The sequence below is a fragment of the Ictalurus punctatus genome, chromosome 17, assembly GCF_001660625.3.
Source record: "Ictalurus punctatus breed USDA103 chromosome 17, Coco_2.0, whole genome shotgun sequence".
Classification (NCBI taxonomy): domain Eukaryota; kingdom Metazoa; phylum Chordata; class Actinopteri; order Siluriformes; family Ictaluridae; genus Ictalurus; species Ictalurus punctatus.
Window position 1 is genome coordinate 15977243 of NC_030432.2, and position 21990 is coordinate 15999232.

Genomic DNA, 21990 nt, shown 5'->3' on the forward strand with positions numbered 1-21990 from the left:
CCATCCAGGGTGAATTCTCATACATTGTGCCCAGTGTTTTTGGGATAGGCTCTGGATCCAATGCAACCCTGAACAGGATGAAGTGGTTAGTGAAGAAAGAAAGAAAGAATGAATGAATGTTGCTTAGTCGTCTTGTCATTTTCTAATCACACAGGTCAACCATGTATTTTTAAATATGCTTTCTTTGTGATTACATCAGTAAATCTAACCATAATTTTCTGTATCCTGTGTGGATACATGGATTCACTAATGTATCTAGCGTCCAAAATATCTGTCTGGGCACATAACAACTGATAAATGTGTTATGCAAATATCGCAGAGAAATGATCAGGAACCACCGCAGATTACTGGAAAACTGATACAGCAACTGGAAATATTGAATGCTGTTGAAAGTAGCACACATTTTGGCCACCCACAATCACAGTGGAAAAGATCTGTCAATGTGTCTCTCTGATGTTAAACCGTAAACTTGCTGTTGTGACTGTGGGAAAGGTCTTTGTAGGCTGTTCTGTGTTCACATAGCTGCTGTCAAGATTTATTCACATTGCAAATGGTGGCGAAAACAGTCTGCCTCTCACATGTACGTATATTCACACAGAAATGACTTTCACTATGAGAATGCAACTTGTGTTCTGGAAAGCCACAGCTTACTGCTCTACAACTGAGTTCTCTGTAACTTCAAAGGCTAAGGGTCTATACTTTTCTTGTGGTTGAAGATTTCTCGGATCTCAGGCTGCATCTTTGTGGGAGACAAACCATTATTTATTTATTTATTTATTTATTTAATTTTCAAATAAAGAAAACATTTGTGAGAGTTGAAAAAGTTGCCTCATAATTAATGAAACTGCTGAATTTGCAATATGATTAATTGTAGTAATGCAGCCAGCCTATAATTTCTTAGGAACGTAAACTTATCAGCATGTTAAACTGTCTTTATTGCACTGCAGCATGATGCAGATGATTACATTTTCGCAACACCGCTCTCAGTCTTCTTTTTTATACATCTTCCATTTCTTGCCCTTTTGCAAAACCGTTTCAGGGTTGGAAATGTCTGTTGGATGTTGTGGTGGCTGAACTCAGGAAATGAAATACTTTAAAATATTTTTATTGACTTTCTAATCTTGCCTTGGCTTTCATGTTGGGTAATAAGCTAGTTTATCAAAAACAAATCTGCTTAAAGATAACAAGTGTTAAACCTTGTTAATTAAGTGCAACTTCCTCACACGGTAAATGTCATGTTGATCAAGTTGTTAGATAGCAATATAATCAGATACTGGCTGTCAAATGTTTGCAATGCTCCTGCACCATCACATCTTTTCACATTGTACAGATGACAGCAAATGTTTTTCTTTTTTTTTTTTTTACTCCCAAATTCCAGTTTCTCCCTCCCGGTTTCTTGCCCTCTAGCTAACACCGACAACAACAAACTGAGGAAGGTGAAGGCTACCATACAGTATACTTCCTCAGAGACATGTGAAGCCTACCTCTGCACCTTTTCAAACTCTTGCTCATACATCACAGGGCAGTGTAACACACTCGGAGAAAAGCAGTATCTACCCTCTTCCACATACATGAACTCGGCTAGTGTTGCTGTGATTGACAGGATAGAGAAAATATATCATCTCTACCATCCAGATGCATGGTCAATTTTACTCCCTAAGCTCCCAACCATGGAGAGCTGGATTCAAACTTGAGATCTCCTGATGATAGTGATTTTTAATTTTTATTTATTTATTTATTTATTTTTATTTTTTTATTTTTTTACAGATCTGTTGAAAAATTATGAATGGACTTTAAAAAATGACTTTTTCTTAAATTTACTTTAAGAGCCTATTGGTGTGCAATTCTGGCTGGAACAATCTGCATACATGTCATTTGTAATCCAGATAAATCTGATGTCTCTTATGGGGGTTAAACACACAAATTCAAGTCAAGCACTGATTCATGGAAGTGATTTATATCTGGTGTTTCCAACCCACACAGAAACAGACTGCCATGATCTCAATTCTGGTTTTTTTCTGAATGGAAAGATTAAATTTAGTTTCATTTTTAGATTTAGAGATTATTTCTGATTATATTTCTGGAACTATAATTTTTAGCAAGTCTCTGAGAATGTACATTTGAAAAGGATTGAATAGAAGCTTGTAGAGCGGTGTTGTTACAGCTCAATGCTCAGGCAGGGTTAACAACTAGACATGGTAAATACAGTCACACATGGATACCCTAAAGATGTACTGTTTATGCCCAGTTCTCACCATTGCTTCCTTGAATCTTGCCTGGATGTTATGGACTTGTATGTAAGAACTGATGCTGTAATCATCCTCATTATTATTATTATTATTATTATTATTATTATTATTATTATTATTGTTGTTGTTGTTGTTGTTGTTGTTGTTGTTTTGTTTTGTTATTATGACACTCATACTGAACATCCTTTCGACACACTTATAGTTCATAAAGTATAATATACAGTTATAGAAGGAGTCATGATTTATAATCACTTCTGGTGTCACCTGGAAGTGCTTCCCTTTTGAGTTTTTTCTCAAGGTGTCTTCCTGATGTTGTCTCTGGAAGTTTTTCCTTTCCATTGTCACCTCTGGATTACTTATTAGAGATCTAAATCTAAAGCTGTGTTGTGACAATGTAGATACTTTAAAAATGTTCAAATCTAAACACATTTAATTCAATACCAAGCCATGCACACTTTTCATAAAGTTTGTGATTTAGTGCCATGTTGAGGCTAATCTTCATCGTGTCACCAGAGCTGAACAGTCAGTTTGACAGATTGAGATGCAACTTGGGCTGCATTAATCAAAGAATATGTTATTTTTGTCTTTATTTGCTCATATTGTGTACCTCAGGAGAAGCATGTACTGTCATGTCGTTGTATTTGTAGCGTGTTGTGACCACAAACTCGTGATTGTCACAGGCATAACTGACTTTGCTTGAAAACCCAGTTCGTATATGCAGTACATTCTTTTGTTTCACGTCTATTTACTTTTCTTCAGTTGTTGGCTCAGTGTTTGACCTCCGTACCACCCTGCTGGAGGCATCACTTCACTGCTTTCATTCAAGTCACTCTGTTTTCATTTAGCAGGTCATGATAGAACCGAAAACCAGTCTGCTTCATAATTACTGATAAATAAGGCTGTTGACAGATTCCAGCCCACGGTCGTCATTATTTTGAAACTTGGTGCTGTGTGTTCAGGTCTTTATGTTCCCTGGTTTCACTTAGACAAATAGGACCCATGTCAGAGTCAGTCACACATTATAAGCCAGTGACAGATTATTAAAAGAAACAACAACAACAACAACAACAACAACAACAACAAAAAACAAACAAAAAAAAACCTGAAGTTGAATATTGGCTCATAAATGAACGCTGGGGTTGGAATGACCAAATCTTATAATAGCGTTACTGTCTTTCTATATTACAGTTATTTTCTTTGTTTTTGATGCCATTTCATTGCATTTAGGTTGTTCTTTGAAGTTTTTATTTTACTCTTGCTTAATTATTTACTCTGCTATTGGAATTGTTTTCAGACCCATTATATTTACACATGTTGGAAGTAGCACACTGCAGTCAGATCAATCAAAATACCTTTCCCTGCCTATGTGTTCAGTCAACGACCAAGACCACTGGATATTCTTTAGAAGTGTTTATTATTTTTTCAACTCACCATGATTTGGCAAGCAAAATCTCTCTTTTGTAACACTGAATGAAAAAAAAAAAGAGTTGAGTGCAAGTCAGAATGGGAAAAGCTTAATATGCTGCACACAAAACTCGCACAAACCAGATGTGGCATGTACTGTACATACAAAGACTTCACTGCTATATACACCACTGAGGATATTCCTTTTCAAACACCAAAAAAATAAGCACATCTCTGGTATATTTCATAGATAACTGGTTTGCATACTGTATGATGTGTAATAGCAAGTAGTTGGTATATTTTGTTAAAACAATGAAAGTTGAACTGCGAACTTATCTACAAAACCTCTACCGCATCTACTCTAGAGGATATGTCTGTTTCGAAAGTTTGGGGAGACCAACCTCACATTTTCCACTGCTGATATTAATGCCTACCACTTCCTCAAATGCTCGGTATACAAAAACACCAGGACATTTCCTTGATAGACAAAATGTTCCAACACCCAAATATGGAAGGTAAAATTATCTCCTGCTTGCAGCATGCATTGTATTTCTGATTCCCATTAAGCGTTTACATTGGGTCCAGGACAGTTCTAAAAGCATCTGTACAGCACTTTGATTTAGGCTGAGTATGAATTATAATTGTGACATGAGCTAAAAGAGAAGGTCACGCAAGAGCCGAGATGTTTCAGACACCACAAAAATGATTTTGAAGATTTTTACAACATAAATGATTATTACCACATGTTGTATTAAAATCTTTCCTTTGTCACATTACAAACAACAAACCACAGAGACCAAGTAACAAGTGCAAATTTTTGTCTGTGTTGAGAAACGTGAATAAAAAATGACCACTGAAAAACTTTAGACATTTGGTTTCAATGAATGAACTTACACAATTGTGACTTTGAAATTCTAAGCTTTTGCCATGTTTGATTAAAGTGAATTTATGTTTATAAGATCCAGAATATACATGGATGTGTGAACTTTTCACAATACTGTTTAAAAGTAGGGAAAAAAGAGAGAGAGAGAGTTATGTGTCTGAACTACAGAGAGTCAAGTTTTTGAAGCTCAATATGAAAAGAAAAACAAAGAATAGTAAGATGGAACCTCGTAACTCTAAAGCCTAGTTTACACTGCACCAACTGATGCCGACAGACACCGTCAATCACCAGCATTTAAAAGTGGACCGTTGGATAAAAATGTCGGTAAACAAAACTGCCATGTTCACACTGCCCCAACAGATACCAACAAACTTATTTTTAATAGACAGACGGGTTTAAAATTGGATTATCCTTTTACCAAAATCAAAACTGTACTATCACTAGTGTCTTTATGTGTCATTCTTCACCTGAAAAGACGAAGAGTGAAACGAATGAACAAAATGAACAATTTTATTTATATAACACATCGATATATAATTTATCCTCTTTTTTTTATTCATGCCGAAATCTGCCTTTTTACCCACAACAACAATTTAACACACCTAGCACCTAGCACATGGGCTGTCGTTTCTATAGAGTTTTCAAGGACACTTGCCTGATCGTTAGAGCAGTGGTTTGTGCTCGGTCAGATCACATTAGAGTTCATACAACACTGCTTGCTGACACTAGTCGGCAAAACAAATGCCGACCAACGTCAACAGCCGCCAACAAAAAGTTAACACACTGATCTGACAAAACCTGACAAACCTGTCTGTTGGTACAGTGTGAACTAGGCTTAACAAGTTCTTATATTTAGATGCAATGTGATTTTCTGTTGCAAAAACGATGCCTATCAAAAGAGAGTGCATGCAGAAAAAAGCAATATTTTCAACACTTCACTCGGTTTCTAGCTTAATTCAGAGTTTAGTTTAGATCCTAGAAAACTCATATGATATGTATCACCTGGTCCATGTGTTTAATGGATGTGCTGTGATAGTAGCCTTGAAATGATCTGAGACAATGCGTAAATAGCACATACCTTCACTCTGAAGGCGGAGTGCAAATATACAGAACTACATTTAGGCATTTATGTTTTATGTGCACATTCCATGAAGCTCTTGACCTGTATATAGAGTAAATGATTTTATGCATCGTGCTGCCACCACATGACTGGCTGACTAGATAATTGTGTGAATGTGCTGGGGTATAGGTGTCACTAATAAAATGGCCAGTGGGTGATACTCAATGTTTTTGTGATATACCTTGCGTATTTATTAATGATACACTACTGTCTTTCTGAATAGAATTGATGGCTATTGTAGACAACAATAGTTCTGAAGTAATATTTAGTTCGAACATGGTTTGTGCTTCACATATTGAGGACTGTACACACATGCCTTAAGAAGGCCTTATTCCTACACACACACGCACACACACACACACACACACACGCGCACATTCATTTTCTATTGTACATACAGTATAGTCCATCATTCTGTATAGAACTGATGCTTCTGACAGTAGTTTCTGAATATGTGTAGTCTTTAAAGTTTTTTTTCTTTTTTGAAGTCTCCTATTGGGGTTGCAAGGTGGGGTTTTGGGTAACATTGCCACCTCACTGTGTCCAGCTTTCCCGGTTCATTACTAAGCTCTAGTAATTGAATGTTCTCCCCAAGTCCATGCAGGCTTTCCACCAGGTCTCTGGTTTTCCCCCATCTACCAAAAACATGCCAGTAGATGGATTAGGGACACAAATTTGCCCGTAGGTGTGAATGCATGCGTGAATGTGTATAAATATGATGTAAAGACTGGAATCCAATCCAGTGTGTATTCCTGCATCATGCCCGGTGTTTCTGAAATAAGTTCTGAATCCACTGCAACACTGACCAAGATAAAGTGGTTACTGAATATTAACAAATGCATGAAATGTCTCCAGATTTCAACATGTCCCTTGACCCTTGGTTTGCTGCTGGCTTTCACTGAGGGATGTCACTGAAAATTTTGCTCTGGAGAGCACTGGACTCTGCAGGCACCATGCTCTCTAAGCGATGCGAGAGGCCATCTTGGGCTGTGTTCTTCACTGCCGCCTTGCTGAATCGGCAATATAAGAGTGCACGCACATGCTGGAAGATGGACTTGCGGAAGATGATGAAGACCCAGGGGTCTACCACGGGGTTGAGGGCAGAGAAACGGAACGCCAGGAGGTTCCTTTCGTCGTTGCCTGATCCTTGGCTGATGGCATTGACGAAGCCAAATATCTAATAGAAAGAAAAAGAGAAAAAAGGAGAGTTAGGTTGGGTGAAAGATATTTAAAATATATTTAAAATGACTGAACACCGAAGCTCTTTTAAACATCTACATGTCTAGGAAACCTTTATTAACTATTATTAATTACTTCAGTGTTTATTCTGTAAGAAATAAAATCTTGTGTGCAGTTCTGGATGACTGCAATTGCCAAACATATCATAGTGTACCGATGACAGGTGAAAGGCAAGACAGCACAGTGTACAATAATATGATTTTCAGACCAGTTTAACCATGTAATGGACTTGTATAAGATGGGTATTGTCAGGAAAACCAAATTAAAAAAGACAAATCTGTGTTATTATAGTCTGATCATGGACAGGATGTGCAACACATCCACAGCGTTGAATTGTGAGACGAACAAAATATCTGGTTCTGGAAACACACACAATATGAACACAATATCTATTCCTGGTAATATACTGCCTATATATTTCTTGTCATAATTGTCCAGCTGATCAGTACAGTCATTACAACTGTGTCCGGGTTTAAATCTTCAGTGAAATTAGTCTGAAACGTATGTCTGATCTGCGATACAACGAATAAACTAAATGGACACAGCAAGTATGGTTTGGTCTAGATATATTTGACTTTATTTGACTCTGTCCCCAAACAGAAGAGCTTAGATTCAGAGTCCATCACACAATGTGGCATGTGTTGAGAAAAGGGGATTACTGGCTGGCTAAATCACACTAATTAGTATTTTGGCATGGACTGTGCTTTTTGGGAAGGTCATTCGTTTCAACAACCTGACACGCTGCACATGCTGCACATGAGGAGCCAAAAAAAAAAAAAAGGTAAAAAGAAACCTTGCACTAAAAACATAGACAATGCAGAAGTTATAGACACACACTTCTCAAGGACTTACTGTTTGCGTTCTTATCTGTGGCACTGTGGCAGATCACATAAGTCCTTTCTAGGAAAGCTCTAGACCATTTCCATCACATAAAAAGCACTAATTTCTCATATCAAACACGTCCGATGTCTGTACAGAAGCTGAATTCTCTGGACTGTTTGTGTTCTGAATAGATAGCTTAGGTCATGAGTTTCTTCTCCAGACCACAGCACCTGCACCTGCGGTTGTTTTGTTTATTCAAACCCGAAACACGATTCCACAAAACCCATCAGGATCTGCAAAAGATGTCTCTGTTTAGAAGCATAAAGCTGCCTGCATACCTCCTGATGTCACTGTTTGCTTTTTCTAGTACAAGAACATGCTGGAATTGACGACACGTCAACAACACCTGACGTTTACAGCAGCATTTAATGGAGATCTTTGCCAGACTGTGTGAAAGGCAACAATCCTATCTACACCTTCAAGCATCGAAATGCAGTTATTTATGGTGTGGGTCATTATGACATAAATTGTAAAATGTGCCATGTAATAACAGGGGGTGTCACCATATAGTACAGACCAGGACAGACAGAGAACATAATACATTTCTTACTTTTCTAGAAGGAAGACATTTTGAATAGAGCAACAACAGACAGAGAAGGCCTGGAAAGAATGAGTGTGAAATGTGCCACCATGGAACACTGTATACCCACAGTGTTCAATTAATTTCACTTTAACATCGACAGGGAGCTACAGGAATTTCCATGAGCCATTAAGTGATGTTAATGACAGTGTCAGTATAGTGTCATACCATCTGGATGAAGTGCGGCTCCAACTTCTATTCGGCAATTCCGAATCAGTAGCTACCAACTCATCTGTGTGACATTACAAGAAGCCAGTGATTGTCACTGTTGCACGTCGTCAAAACAACTCCAGAAAACATGCCCCACCACATTCCCTGGCCTCATATGGTCCTCAGGCAGAAGCTCTCTATCCAGCCGTGGTCTACTAATCAAGTTTTGACACGACTGCTTGGGCACCATGGGACTTTCAGGGTCTCTTTAAATAAGCACTTTAGGACGAGTTGATAGTGTGGTTAACTGAAATGAAACTAGTTATAAAGTTTGTTTAGGGAAGTCGGTCAGCTGCCTTCTAAATTGAACATACAGCCACAAGACTGCAAACTCACTCACCCACAATGTAACTTAGCATACACAAAACATCAGAACATACCAGAAAATTGCACAAAATGCACAGTAACCTCATACAATAACTCACATTCACAATACAGCAAAAAATACTCTATGCACCTTAAAGGGATGCTATAATACAAGACAGGTTTTTATTTATTTATTTATTTAAATTTTCACTCATTTATACTTGGTCCTTTTGAAGTGAACTAAATTTTCCTCATCCACAGGTGATAATTTAAGCAACGCTTATTTCAGTGAACACCACAAAACCAAATTTTGGTGAAAAATGTCACAAAGTGTGACTTGTTAAACAACAAGCTCTCGTTGTTTAACAAAGAAAAAGCTGCTTTTCATCTAAAATGACTCCAGATCCAACCATTTCTGCATAATCATTTTGTTATGAAGGTGCACCTACAGAATGATAGAGCCGTCCACCAGTAGAGCAGAAATCTTTAAGAGTTTGGTTCCAACCCTAATACAAGTAACACACCTTTCTGTAGTGTTCAGACCCTCCCTTGCTCAATTGTTTTAGGTGTGCTTTGTGAAAATTTGGCAAGGGAAGTAGATTTTCTGGAACAAGGCTGGGCCTGCATTAAATTCCCTTTAGACAATGTAGTAGTTTTATTTTTTGGCAGTTAACGTTGGGCTAAATGCCAAAATGTGATAACTGTTATTTAGTAGTAATAATAATACAAAGAGCATATAGAAAATGCATCAATTATAGTACATAATGTTATTTAAAAAACAGCCAAGGATTAACAAGTGTCTTTTCTGTATGGCTTTTGCGACATTGTCGCCAAAACATCCTGTTCTCACATTTGTGTTTGTGACCTACTTTGTTGTGGTTGTTCTAACCTTTAACTGTAAATTCCTTTGGCTAAAGGTTGGAGGTCTTATGTATACCACTGAGTCAAGCAAGAATAGAACATGATTGGAAATAGCAAGGTTTAGCAACATCTTCACCAGAATGATACAGCAAGCCTGTTTGCACTTGAATGGGTGTTGTGATTCAGCTGCAATTATAGAATTGTGTTCCCGTTTCCTTGCTTAAAAATAGTTTCATGGTGTACTCTTACATAATTTATAAGCAGGTGAAATTTGCTTTAATCTTTAACCCCCTGTCCTGATTCATGCCTTCTTAATATTTTTGTCAAATAAATGATTTTCTTTTACAAGCCAGTGAATATACAGTATATGAGAAGTGTTACAGAAAAATATCCCTTAAAAGTTTTCTTTTTTTTTTTTTAAATCTAAAGTTGAAAAGTTGGGTCTGCATTGACTGCATTGGGTTGGGTCTGCATTGTCTGAATTGACCCCTACCTCATTATTATTATAAAGTGCTATCTGTGATGTATCATCACAAACCACTTTAAGTATGTTCGGCACTTATGGCTATTAAGGAGTCTTTTGATGACCGTGTAGTTTTGTAACTGTTTGACCACTAATGGCACTGTAGACCGCCAAAGAATAAAGTGGGTCCTTGAATATTGTGCGCTGTGAATACATTTGTATATTTCAACCATAGAAGAAGTCAATTTCAAATGATTCTCCACATGACAATTAACTACAAACTGTATCACGTGACCAGTCACATGCTCCACATCCCCATTTACAATCACTGAATCAGCTGATCAGCTTCACCTGTTAATAACATTCCTACAAATAACCTGGTCTTTTATACAGTCATTGTGAAGTCTTGCTGCTAGTATTTACTAGTGACATTATTGAGTTTGCTTATTCTGTGGATGTTACTCTGGTTTGATTCTGCTTTAGTTTGGTTATTGATGCCATCCCTGCCTGTTTGCTGAAAACCTGACTTTCATGTTTTGAATCTGCTTTGCCCATACTGTACAACTTTTCTGCCTTGGGTGTTTTAATTGAATCCTTGCATTTGCATTAAACTTGTATATGCTTGACAGGAGTATACAAATAAAACAGAAACAAACCATTGTGACAATTAGCAGAAGAAGAAAAAACGGCTCAAGAAGACAAATTCATATTGGAGAAGAATTAGTGCAGGGGAGGATGCTTAATTCTGAAAGGGAATTTCACACACATGCAGAGATGGAATGAAGTTTTATTGCTGGTAAGTGACCATGTCAACCAAACAAGCAGGTGGGCTCAATACAAATATCATGTTCAGATAAACAAAGCACCTTTCTAAAACTGTCAAAAAGGAGTTTGTCAATATTTTGTGAGATAAGGATTCTGCCTTGAGGAAACACTAGAGTGTCTTTTTTGCTTTGCGGTAACATTACTTCAAAAGAAAAAAAAGAGTCTGAAGAGGGGGTAACCTTTTATGGCTTTTATAGTGAAAGTGGTACAACGAACTAACTTGTTTTGGGGATGTTACATTAAATAATTTTTAAAAGGTTAATGTATCATTCACTAATAAATAGAAAATTGTTAGTGTTGGTAAACTGTTGTGGTTGATCATAATCACATTCTCGGTGGTCACACAAATCTGGTGTTATTTTCCCATAAAAGCATGTCAAATTTTATTCCTTGCACAATTAATTTAATTAACACCCCCCCCCCCCCCCCCCCCCCCCCATTGCAGTTCAGGATTATTGTCAAAATTTACAGACTTTCTGCTGGTTGCAATGAACAAATCAAACGAAAGCAATTGAAATAGTTCAACACAAAGTATGCTTCAAGTGGTTTCCCCAAATTAAACTGAAAATGCAACTTATTATTTCTCCAGTTTCAAAATTATTGAACCCCCTGAATGGAATCTCTCACAACAGCACAAATTTGCAAAACAGATGTTGTCACAAGAACACCTGATGCATCTAATCAAGGGCTTCATTAGTTGCACCAGGTGTGCTTAAGCTGGAGCACATCAGATACCTGAACTGGCTAGGGGCAGAAAATATATGAAATACCTGGACGGGGCAGAAAAAGGAAGCCATCAATGGCTGCAACCAGATTTCTGAGAATACATGGTTGTGAAAAACCCTCGACTGACTGCAAAAGACCTGCAGCGAGACTTGGTGGCAACAGGCACTGAGGTTTCAGTAGGGACGGGTACTGAAACCTGGTATTAAACTGGCTCCAGTGCTAAAATATGAAAGACCATAGTATCGATAAGCTCTGACGCTATCGGTTCTGCTTTTGCTACAGGAGAAATTAATAAAATATATTTCCTGTTTATTCTTGCTAAATAAACATTATCTTGCACATTTTATCTCACCAACCATTTCTAATTTGTGATAACGTTAAGGCATTCATCTGCATTCACAATCCAGAAGTGAGATCTCTCGAGGCCGTCTGTCACATGCAACAGCGAGCACACGCACACAACACACAGAGCTCCTGCTTAAAACATAGAGTGACAATGGTGGAGAGAAACGAATGCTCAAAAGTGTGGTTACACTTCACTAGAATTGATGCAGACAGTGCTCACTGCCACAAGTGCAACAAGATTTTTGCTTGTAAGTAGTCTGCCAAAGCATCTTTCAAAAGTGCATTATGTGCAGACAGAGAAATTAAAAGTTTTCGACTGCCTCGCTAGCTTGTCTCTGGTTGCCCGTCTATGTCACGTAGACCTATGTATGCTGGCAGCCTTCCCAAATAACTATAACACATAATCATCGCATAATCTCTCGCGGCATCGAAACAACGTTTCTTTTTTCTTAAAAAAACACAATACAAAGTACCAATAAGAATACCGTTAAAGTACCGGATCGATAAGCAGTATTGGTAAGAGTAGTAATACCATTAAAACCTTAACGATACCCATCCCTAGGTTTCAGTGAGCACAGTATGGTGTGTATTAACACAGAAAGTTTCCATGCCAGAACGCCAAGATATACACCGCTACTGACCCAAAAGCACAAGAAAAGTCGGCTCAAAATCATATAAATAAGCCACAGAAGTTTTGGGGTTCTGTTCTGTGGAGCGATGAAACAAAACTGCAACTTTTCAGCACAATGGATCAGCGGTATGTCTGGAGAGAGAAGAATGAAGAAAGAAAACTCTGTCCACAGTCAAGCATGTTGGTGGCTCAGTGATGCTCTGGGGCTGCTTTGTATCCTCTGGCACTGGAAACCTGCAGCATGTGGAAGGCAAGATGGATTCATTTATGTATCAGGAAATCCTAGGAGAAAACGTCAAGCCATCTGTGAGGAAGCTGAGGCTTGGCCTTCCAACAGGACAACGATTCCAAGCATTCCTCAAATTCCACCAAGGCGTGGTTGCAGAAGAAGTCCTGGAAGATTCTACCGGGCCATCACAGTCACCTGACTTGAATCCCATAGAAAACCCAAGAATATTACTGAACTGGTGATCATTGCTCATGAGGAACGCTGCCAGAAGCTAAGCATCTCATTTGCAGCAGGTCATAATAGCAATAGGGTGCTCTACTACGTACTAAAGATGCTTGTCAAGAAAGGGAGAAATAAATTTTGGTTGCATTTTTAGGTGAATTTGGGGAAACCACTTTCATTGTGTCTGTAAATGTGCATGTGTGGTTCATTAGATTATAGAAATTATGCCAAATTTTTTTTGCATTTTTTTGTGCTTTTGGCCATGGCCTAAAATTATTAAAACATGTAAAGTGCTCTTAAAAGGTGATCAAAGAAGGTGGGAAATGGTTCTGTGGGTGGAGCTGCTATCCAGTCGAGGCAGATGGCCTTTTTCTGCAACGTTCCTGCACAGTGAATTTTTCTCGCTCCACAGAATATAAAATTACACACAAAAACCAAACTACAGCCTTCAGTGATACTGTGTTCTAAGATAAAAACACCAGGCTTTGGTTACAGATAGAATAATGTGGTTGAAGAATCCCTCTTAAAGTGTAGACAAAATCCATTAATCAATAACACTTAGGTCCCAGTGTCTCATGTAAGATTCCTCTCCTCATTCTGTTTTGAAAATTTATTCTTTTAATGCTGTATCGTCTATGCATGTTGACACCACTGTATTCCCGCTGCTCGTTATCCCACTGTTATTATTCATGACGTCTGTGCATTAAATTAGTTTATACAGTGCTGGCATGATGAGATGCATGACGTCACACCGGCCATGAAAAAGTGATAAGGACTGTAGAATTAGATTTGCTCAGATAAAAATTACTGTTGATATTGAAATAAATTAAAAATGGATGCACAGGGCCAGTACAGTAATGATGTTAGTTGGTGCAGCGCCCAGTTCTGGCTAGGTAGCCTAAAAATACCAGACTGACATGTCTATATTCAGCTCTGTTAAATAGATAACAAGGGGAAGAGCAGTCTTGGATATCACAATGCTGCTGTTAGTACATACTGCACTTCAATAATAATAAAAATATATATATATATATCTGCACAATCACAAATCACAGGGCTATTGAAATAATTACACAAATAAGAACATTTTGTCATTTGTAATTACCTGCAGCACCCAGCCTGCAGCCAAATCACGGCCATGCTGATATTCAATACATCACTCTTATACTAACCCCTTAAACTCCTGGCTTATTATTCAGTTATTAATTTAAAGCATATTACTCAGGAACTACACTAAGAATAATTAGACAGGTATGTATTCATGAGCATGGAGAATGTAATTCTGAAGCTGGTGATATGTCGTGGGATTTTACAGGGTTAAACATTAAGCAGATACATACAGGAGGACAACTGTAGTAAACATTTCCTGTAACGTTTGATAAGTGATACCAGTTGGAAAGGAGCGAACTGTGAAATGTGCTCTAGATCCTGTAAGAGATATATGTTCCCTATACAAGATGGCAATCAATGCTCTTGCCTTCTTGTTTTTCTCGTTTTTCCTGTCATGCATTATTAAACACCGACAAGCACTTTTATTTATTTTTTAATTGAGTCAATTCAGCAGAAATGGAAATGCAACTACTTTAAAACCTGACTTTCACCAGAAAATCTTTATACTATAATATGGATATTAATATTTCATGAGCACTCTGAAACAATCTGTTCTTGATACCCAGTAATTCTTCTAGGCTTTATATCCAGTAAACAGTTTTATTCTTCCTTCAGGTAAAGATGATGGATAATTGCTAGATACTTGAAAAGACAGTAGTATAAATAAGGAGGAAGTAATGCCTGATACATGTTAACTTTACATACTATACATTAACTTTATGTATGAACTACTAGAGGCCATGCATTACTGTTTGTTTTTTTGTTTGTTTTTGTCTATTAAAAGTGATAACAGGTTACTGAATTACACGCAGACTGCACCTATTTTCAGCAACTGAAGCATTTTAATAGTGCAAAGAACAAGAAACACAAACAACCCACACTTCTGTAAAAATCCATGGGTGTGGTAAACCTTTCACACTATTTTTTGTGTCAATTTCCTTTGCTAAAAACCAACTTGCACACAGACTGACATTATACTTTAAACATAACTTCTCATGCATTATATTATTTCTCTTTCTACTTGGTCCATCTTCTCGATAGATTAAGTTTTGCCTAAATCTGGTATCATTTCACTGTGGAATTTACTGGTTTCCTTATGACTGGCTTGCAACTGTGACTATTTAATGCACCCCTCCTCCAAAAGAGGAGACTGCTTCTGACTCAGTAGTGGTATGCCAAGCCTGACCCAAGTGCAGCCACTTCCTGGCAGTGATGTGCAAAAGGCCCTTTAAGGTAGACAAGATAGTTGAGTGTGTTAAAGATACTGACTTGTAATCAAATATAGTCTACGTCCTGCAGCCTGTCTCAGAGCCTAAAGTGAACTGATTGCACACATTATACTGAAGTGAAGTACTGCATAAATGTTGCAAATGTGGGTTTCCCATAATGCTTTGTGTATTTTTGTGGTATTGTAGTTTAATGACTTGACAGCTACATAGAAATGACATTATTTGCTCATCAATTGAATTGGTTCATACAATTAACACCTAATTCAACACACAGCAATCCCTAGAGTTTACACAGAATGGTGTGAAAAACAAAAACATACAAAAGTGAGCATCGGTTCTGTAGGCAGAAATGCCTTGTTGATGAGAATGGCCAGAGTGGTCTGAGCCTGAGAGGAAGGTTGTGGTAACTCAGATCTTTACAACTGTGGTGAGCAGAAAAGAATATCTGAATGCACAAGAAAACTACTTGAGTAGAAATTTCTAATGTTATGTGTGAAGAAATAATTAGGTAGTTTAATCAACCCAACAAACAAACATAAAACTTTTGGTAACACTTTGATGGAGTCCATATTTATAACTGATTATAACTGCGCTTATAATTCTTTGTAAATTGGCATTAATTCCCTGTAAGCGTTTAAAAAAAAAAAAAAAAAAAAAAAAAATCTAATAATGATTCAAAGCTGTAATATTGTGTGATAAATAATTCCTCGACAACTTAAAACATATTGTAACACAAGTTTGTGAGCAACTAATAATGACCTGTAAATAATGATAAAGTAAGTAATGTCTATTAATTAAAAAAAAAATCTAAACATTTTAAAATGCCATCATGAGTTTACAGAAGGCTTTGACAAATGTCCTTAAAACCATTGAACTAGTGGTAATGTTCTGTCTGCTGTTACTAACAAGCCTAATAACGAAAAACGTCTTGCTTTTTAAAAATTATTTTTAACATCAAACCTTCGCTCTCTTCTTGTCCATATGAGCATTTGTTTTCTTATGCTATGAAACTAGATTTATTACAGTCATTTACTTATGAACAACATGACCTAATCTTTCAAACTATAAAAGAAAGAAGTGACATGGGCCATATGCATATGATCCATGGACCAGAAACTGGTCATAACCACGCTAATGTCAGCTGAGCTAGCTCACTGGGTAGGATACAGCTACTTAATGTAGTAGAGTGAAACAAAGACACATCCAAAAATGTGTCTTTGGATTATATTGATTTCTGCTGATGACACCACATTGAGGTTGGAGAATGAACTTCAGTCACTTTACTGCAGTCTTCAGCGACAGCTAACACAAGATGGCTAGCGGACACAAGCTAACCTGACAGGATAACTATGCTGTTTGGAAACTGTTAAAATATATTCAAATAGTTTCCTCATCTACATTTATTTATAACATCTGAATGGCATCACTGTGTTCAAAACTGTTATAAAATTATAAATACACTGTATGTGTGTGTATGTGTGTATACCAGTATGTGAATTTGTAACATCATGTTTTGTCAACAAAACACACTAATATTTGCGTTATGTTACTTAGCAACCAAAGCTTACTGTTATCAGATTACACTGTGTGCCAGAAGAATGGTTTATTGGGAATATTTGTTAAAATAAATGAAATAATTATTTTTTAAAAAGCTAAAATACTCAATGGCATGTGTTACAGTGATTTTATCATGGGTGAAGAGGGTTTCAGTCACTCTCCTTCACATTTTGACTGTGGCAAATATTTGTGGTGTGTCGTTTATGAATAAGATGGCTCTTTGAGGTGAATGTTGCTCTGATGAGCCACTGCAGTGATTGGACAGATGAGATTTAAGCATCAGAAGTCACTTTCAAGGTTAAAATAGGATATTTTAAAATGTAATAAAATGTCTCCGTCATAATAACACTCTCACATCTGGAAGATTGACTTTTGACTGCTTAGCCAACCTGCTCCACAGTTTTTGTTTGATTCCTGCGCAATCATACAGGACATTAATGTACAAACACAGAGCACAACAACCAGATCAGCATAAACACTGGCTCTGTGTCTTATAATTGCAAAAAAAAAATGACTTGCTGAAAGGACAAGAGGGACAGAGTGGACATATAAAACTGGGTCTCAATGGAAGGATGAAGGGAAATGTGTTCAGGCCAGAGCAAGGCTCGATTCATGGTAATGCTTGTCTGTTTTGCAAGTCAGCGCGTCTGGGCAGAGCATCACCTTGTACTTCCGCACAGGAAGAGTCTGTGGAGCCAAATGCATATTGCATGATAATGGAACTACAAAATGGAAATAATTCCAGGAGCTAACATGCTTTTAGGAATGAAGGCTGACCTGGTGGATTTTCATTAGCTCAGGGACTTTCCATGGATTCAAAATGCTGATCATTTTTCATCAGATTTATGGATTTTAATTTGGTTAGGGATTTTGTTCACTCCAGTGTTTGTGCTGGCATTGCTATAGCTGTTATAAATGGCAAGAGAAAGCTTCCAGGGATTGTGGTGTGGAATATTACTTTCTGGGTAAACAAAAAAGAGCATGAGCAGCTGTGGTACCCAATCAGATCAAGTAATAGCACATATTAGAAGCAACAACATCAAAAAACAAGATTTGATGGATATCTGCCATTAGTGGGTAAACTGTATGCAGATTGTTTTACATTACTCATCCCAAATACACACAAGCATTAATAAATGATGAATGGACACTTAATACTTGTTTCATCAACACCAACAAAGTGGTTGCAACATGCCGAATACAGAATTGTGTTGCACATAGTTTAGAGTGTGACAAAGCCAATAAAGCCCAGATCAATCCATCTAATATCCAGGAAGAATTTAAGTGTACATGGAGTTAGAAAAGTCTGAAGGTTTCCAAAGCACATTTATGTGATTTTTTTCCCCCTTTCGACATTCTACACTTCGAATTAAGACATCTGAAACATTAGCAAGGTGAAGAGTCACACACTGACCATCAAACACGTGCATGTTTTGTATTAAAAACCACTCTATCTGATAACAGCACTGAGCTTATTTTAGACTACAATTCTCTCAGAGAGGAAGTGTATTTGCTAATCAAGCAAATGAATGTAAATGGATCTGACCTGTATGAGGTACATCCAAGCCCAACAAAGTGCTGATTAATATCAGAAGTGGGCTTTTCACAGTATTAGTCAGTTTAAGTCTAACAGTCATTTACGAAGAAGGAAATCTTTAGATGTAAACTTGCTAATCTAGCCATAAAATGTCAGGTAAACAGTTTTAACTTAACTATCAGAACTTTATATCAGTGACTATACAGTATTTATAGTAGGGATTTTCCCCAGCAGTTTTTTCCACAGTAGTTTGAGCATTATTTGTGAAATAGTTGAAAGTTGAAAGTTGAAAAGAAAGAGCAATAAAGAGTACAAATCTAAATCCTATCAATATTGTGTGTGAGCAGCTTTTGCCCCCCCCCCCCCCCCCCCCACACACACACACACACAAACACACACACACACACACACACACTCACACACACACACATAGGCATCAGCTATAACATTAAAACCACTGATGGGAGACGTGAATATCTTTGCTTATTACAGTGGCACCTATCAAGGCGTGGAGTATATTAATCAGCAATATATAATCAGCAAGCGAACTGCGTCAGTTCTTCGTCAACCAGTGAACCGGTGACAGGGTCATGGGCACCCAAGGCTCATTTATGCGCATGGGGAGTAAAGGCTAGCCTGTCTGGTCTGATTCCACAGAAGAGCTACTGTAGCACAAATTGCTGATTAAATTGCTGAAAAAGTCAATGCTGGCGATGATAAAAAGGTGTCAGAACACACAGTGCATCACAGCTTGCTGTGCATGGGGCTGCATAGCAACAGACTGGTCAGAGTGCCCATACTGACCCCTGTCCACCGCCGGAAGCACCTACAATGGGCATGAGAGCATCAGAACTGGACCATGGATCAGTGGAATAAGGTGGCCTGGTCTGATGAATCACGTTTTCCTTTACATCATGTGGACAGCCAGGTACGTGTGCATTGCTTACTTAGGGAAGAGATGGCACCAGGATTTACTATGGGAAGAAGGCAAGCTGGTGCAGGCAGTGTGATACTCTGGCAAATGTTCTGCTGGGAAACCCTGGGTCCTGGCATTCATGTGGATGTTACTTTGACACGTACCACCTATCTAAACATTGTTGCAGACCAAGTATACCCCTTCATGGGGTTAAAACAATTGTTCAGGAATGGTTTAAGGAACATGACAAGAGTTGAATTGGCCTCCAAATTCCCCAGATCTCAAAACAATTGAGCATCTGTGGGATGCGCTGGACAAACAAGTCCAATCCATGGAGGCCAAACACCTTATAGGACTTAAAGCCATTTAATTCAAGGAACCAGTCAAGCACACAGGTATACACTCAATAATAGATATAATAAGTTTAATTATGGGTTATAATTTCCAGTGTTGTAACTAAATAAAAAAGTCACAGACCCACTGGCTATGTTTCATGGACCCCACTGCTTTAGAGAACCATAAATAGTTTTTCTGTGCCATTACTCTAAAGAACCATTTCCGGCACTTACTACTGAGAGTGACCTTTCCTTTGAATTTACATTGACCTCAGTGAATAATGAGACGTCTTCCAAATACAACCCCAATTCCAAAAAAGTTGTGACACCGCATAAAATGTAAATGAAATGAGATGAGATATTCATAGTCTTCGCAATTTTACATTAAGGAACATTATTCTGAAATTGTTCCAAAAATTGTAGGCGCTGTGTTTCACAGATTGGTGAACCTTTGCCCATCTTTACTTCTGAAAGACTCTGCCTCTCTAAGATATTCTTTGTATACCCAATCATGTTACTGACCTGTTTCCAATGAACCTCCAGCTGTTTCTTTTTAGTAACAATTACTTTTCCAGCCTTTTGCTGCCTCCCGTCCCAACTTTTTTGAGACGTGTTGGCCATGAAATTCAAAATGACCTTATTTTTTTCTTTAAATGGTACATTTACTCAGTTTAAACATTGGATATGTTTTCTATGCTCTATTGTGAGTAACATATGGGTTTATGAGATTTGCAAATCATTGCAGTCTGTTTTTATTTACATTTCACACAGTGTCCCAACTTTTTTGCAATTACGGTTGTAAATCTAAATGATTCCTGAGAGGCTTCGAGGATCAAAGACGGACGATTTCTCATACCATTATGACAACACTACAGAGAGCAGATCAACTGTCTCAACCCCAAACCACAACTTTCATGGGTCTTGTGCATTTGATGTTTTTAATTATATTTCCCCCTTATAGATCACATTTTCCCCCTGGCCCTTAGTATGAATATATGAACATGTTCAACATATGGGAAGTTTGTTTTCTTGTACTACATGCATGTTTGTGTATACAGTATCTGTAAAATAAATGTACACAATACAGCAAAGTTAAACTAGGCAATTAATCATTGCCACAGTTATAGTGTGCTGTTATACACATCAACTTTCCATAACATTTGAGTGTAACTCTAATACTTCATAACATTTCTGTCTGCCATAAACACAAGAAATACATTTGTTTGTTTATATATACAACACTTCATTCTCAATGAGCCATTATATAAATATACAACTGTCTCATAAAAGAAAGGCATAAACAGCACCTGTACAATTTCAAACTCTAAATCATAAAATAGAATGACAATAATAGTAAAAAAAGAAGTAAAAGAGAACATGTAGACACCTGTTATATGATCCAGAGGAGGAAGAAACAGTTGACACATGGACACACCTCTGACAAGGGTTTGCACCTTTAGATCCTGCCTGGCTCCATGACAGAACAATTCTGTGGTCTGGAGTATTTAAACTCTACCACAACATTAAGTGTTTTAAAGGGGTTATTATATTATATTGTGACTCTAAATACCAGAAAATAGAAAAGAGATCAACCTTTCCTGTTTTAAGAGTAATTTCTCTAAAAACATGCAGTTTCCAGATGTTGCGATTCCTGACATCACAATATATCATCCTTTTTGGAGGCTCAATTGAGTCAGTGGTGCAGATGTGAACATGTCATCACTGACGGTTAGTAACAGCATGGTGAACAAGTCTAAAGCTCTGTTTACTTACTGGAATGAACTCGTGATTTGCCAGTAAAGTTCTGTAGCTGCAGCTGTCACTTTCCATAATAGCTGTACATGTACAAACACACACCACCTAATTCACTGTTCCTCTTCAGCTCACACTCTCTTTGACCCCAAAGATTTCACAGCGGACAAATTGCATAACGTCACAACCACATCTATTCAATCCATCCCTCACATGTTATCTCCGCACTACCGGCTCAACAGTGTGCTTTATTTTGTCCAAGAAATCTAATACTCATATCTAAAACAGAGCCAGTCTGGGATTAGGACAGCTGTAATTACACAAAGCTCAACAAAAACGCGACCTATTCATCTTTCTAGTTCTTCGTTTCTAGTTATCC

General features: G+C 37.6%; 1 protein-coding gene across 1 annotated transcript in view; it reads right to left on the reverse strand.

Moving 5' to 3' along the window:
- Positions 1-3644: 3644 nt before the first annotated feature.
- ptgir (prostaglandin I2 receptor) overlaps positions 3645-21990 on the reverse strand; it is a 31224-nt gene continuing 12878 nt past the window's right edge. The window contains exon 3 of the mRNA XM_017490991.3: positions 3645-6833. Coding sequence (XP_017346480.1) covers positions 6552-6833 — 282 coding nt within the window. The 3' untranslated portion in view covers positions 3645-6551. The remainder of the gene's footprint in view (positions 6834-21990) is intronic.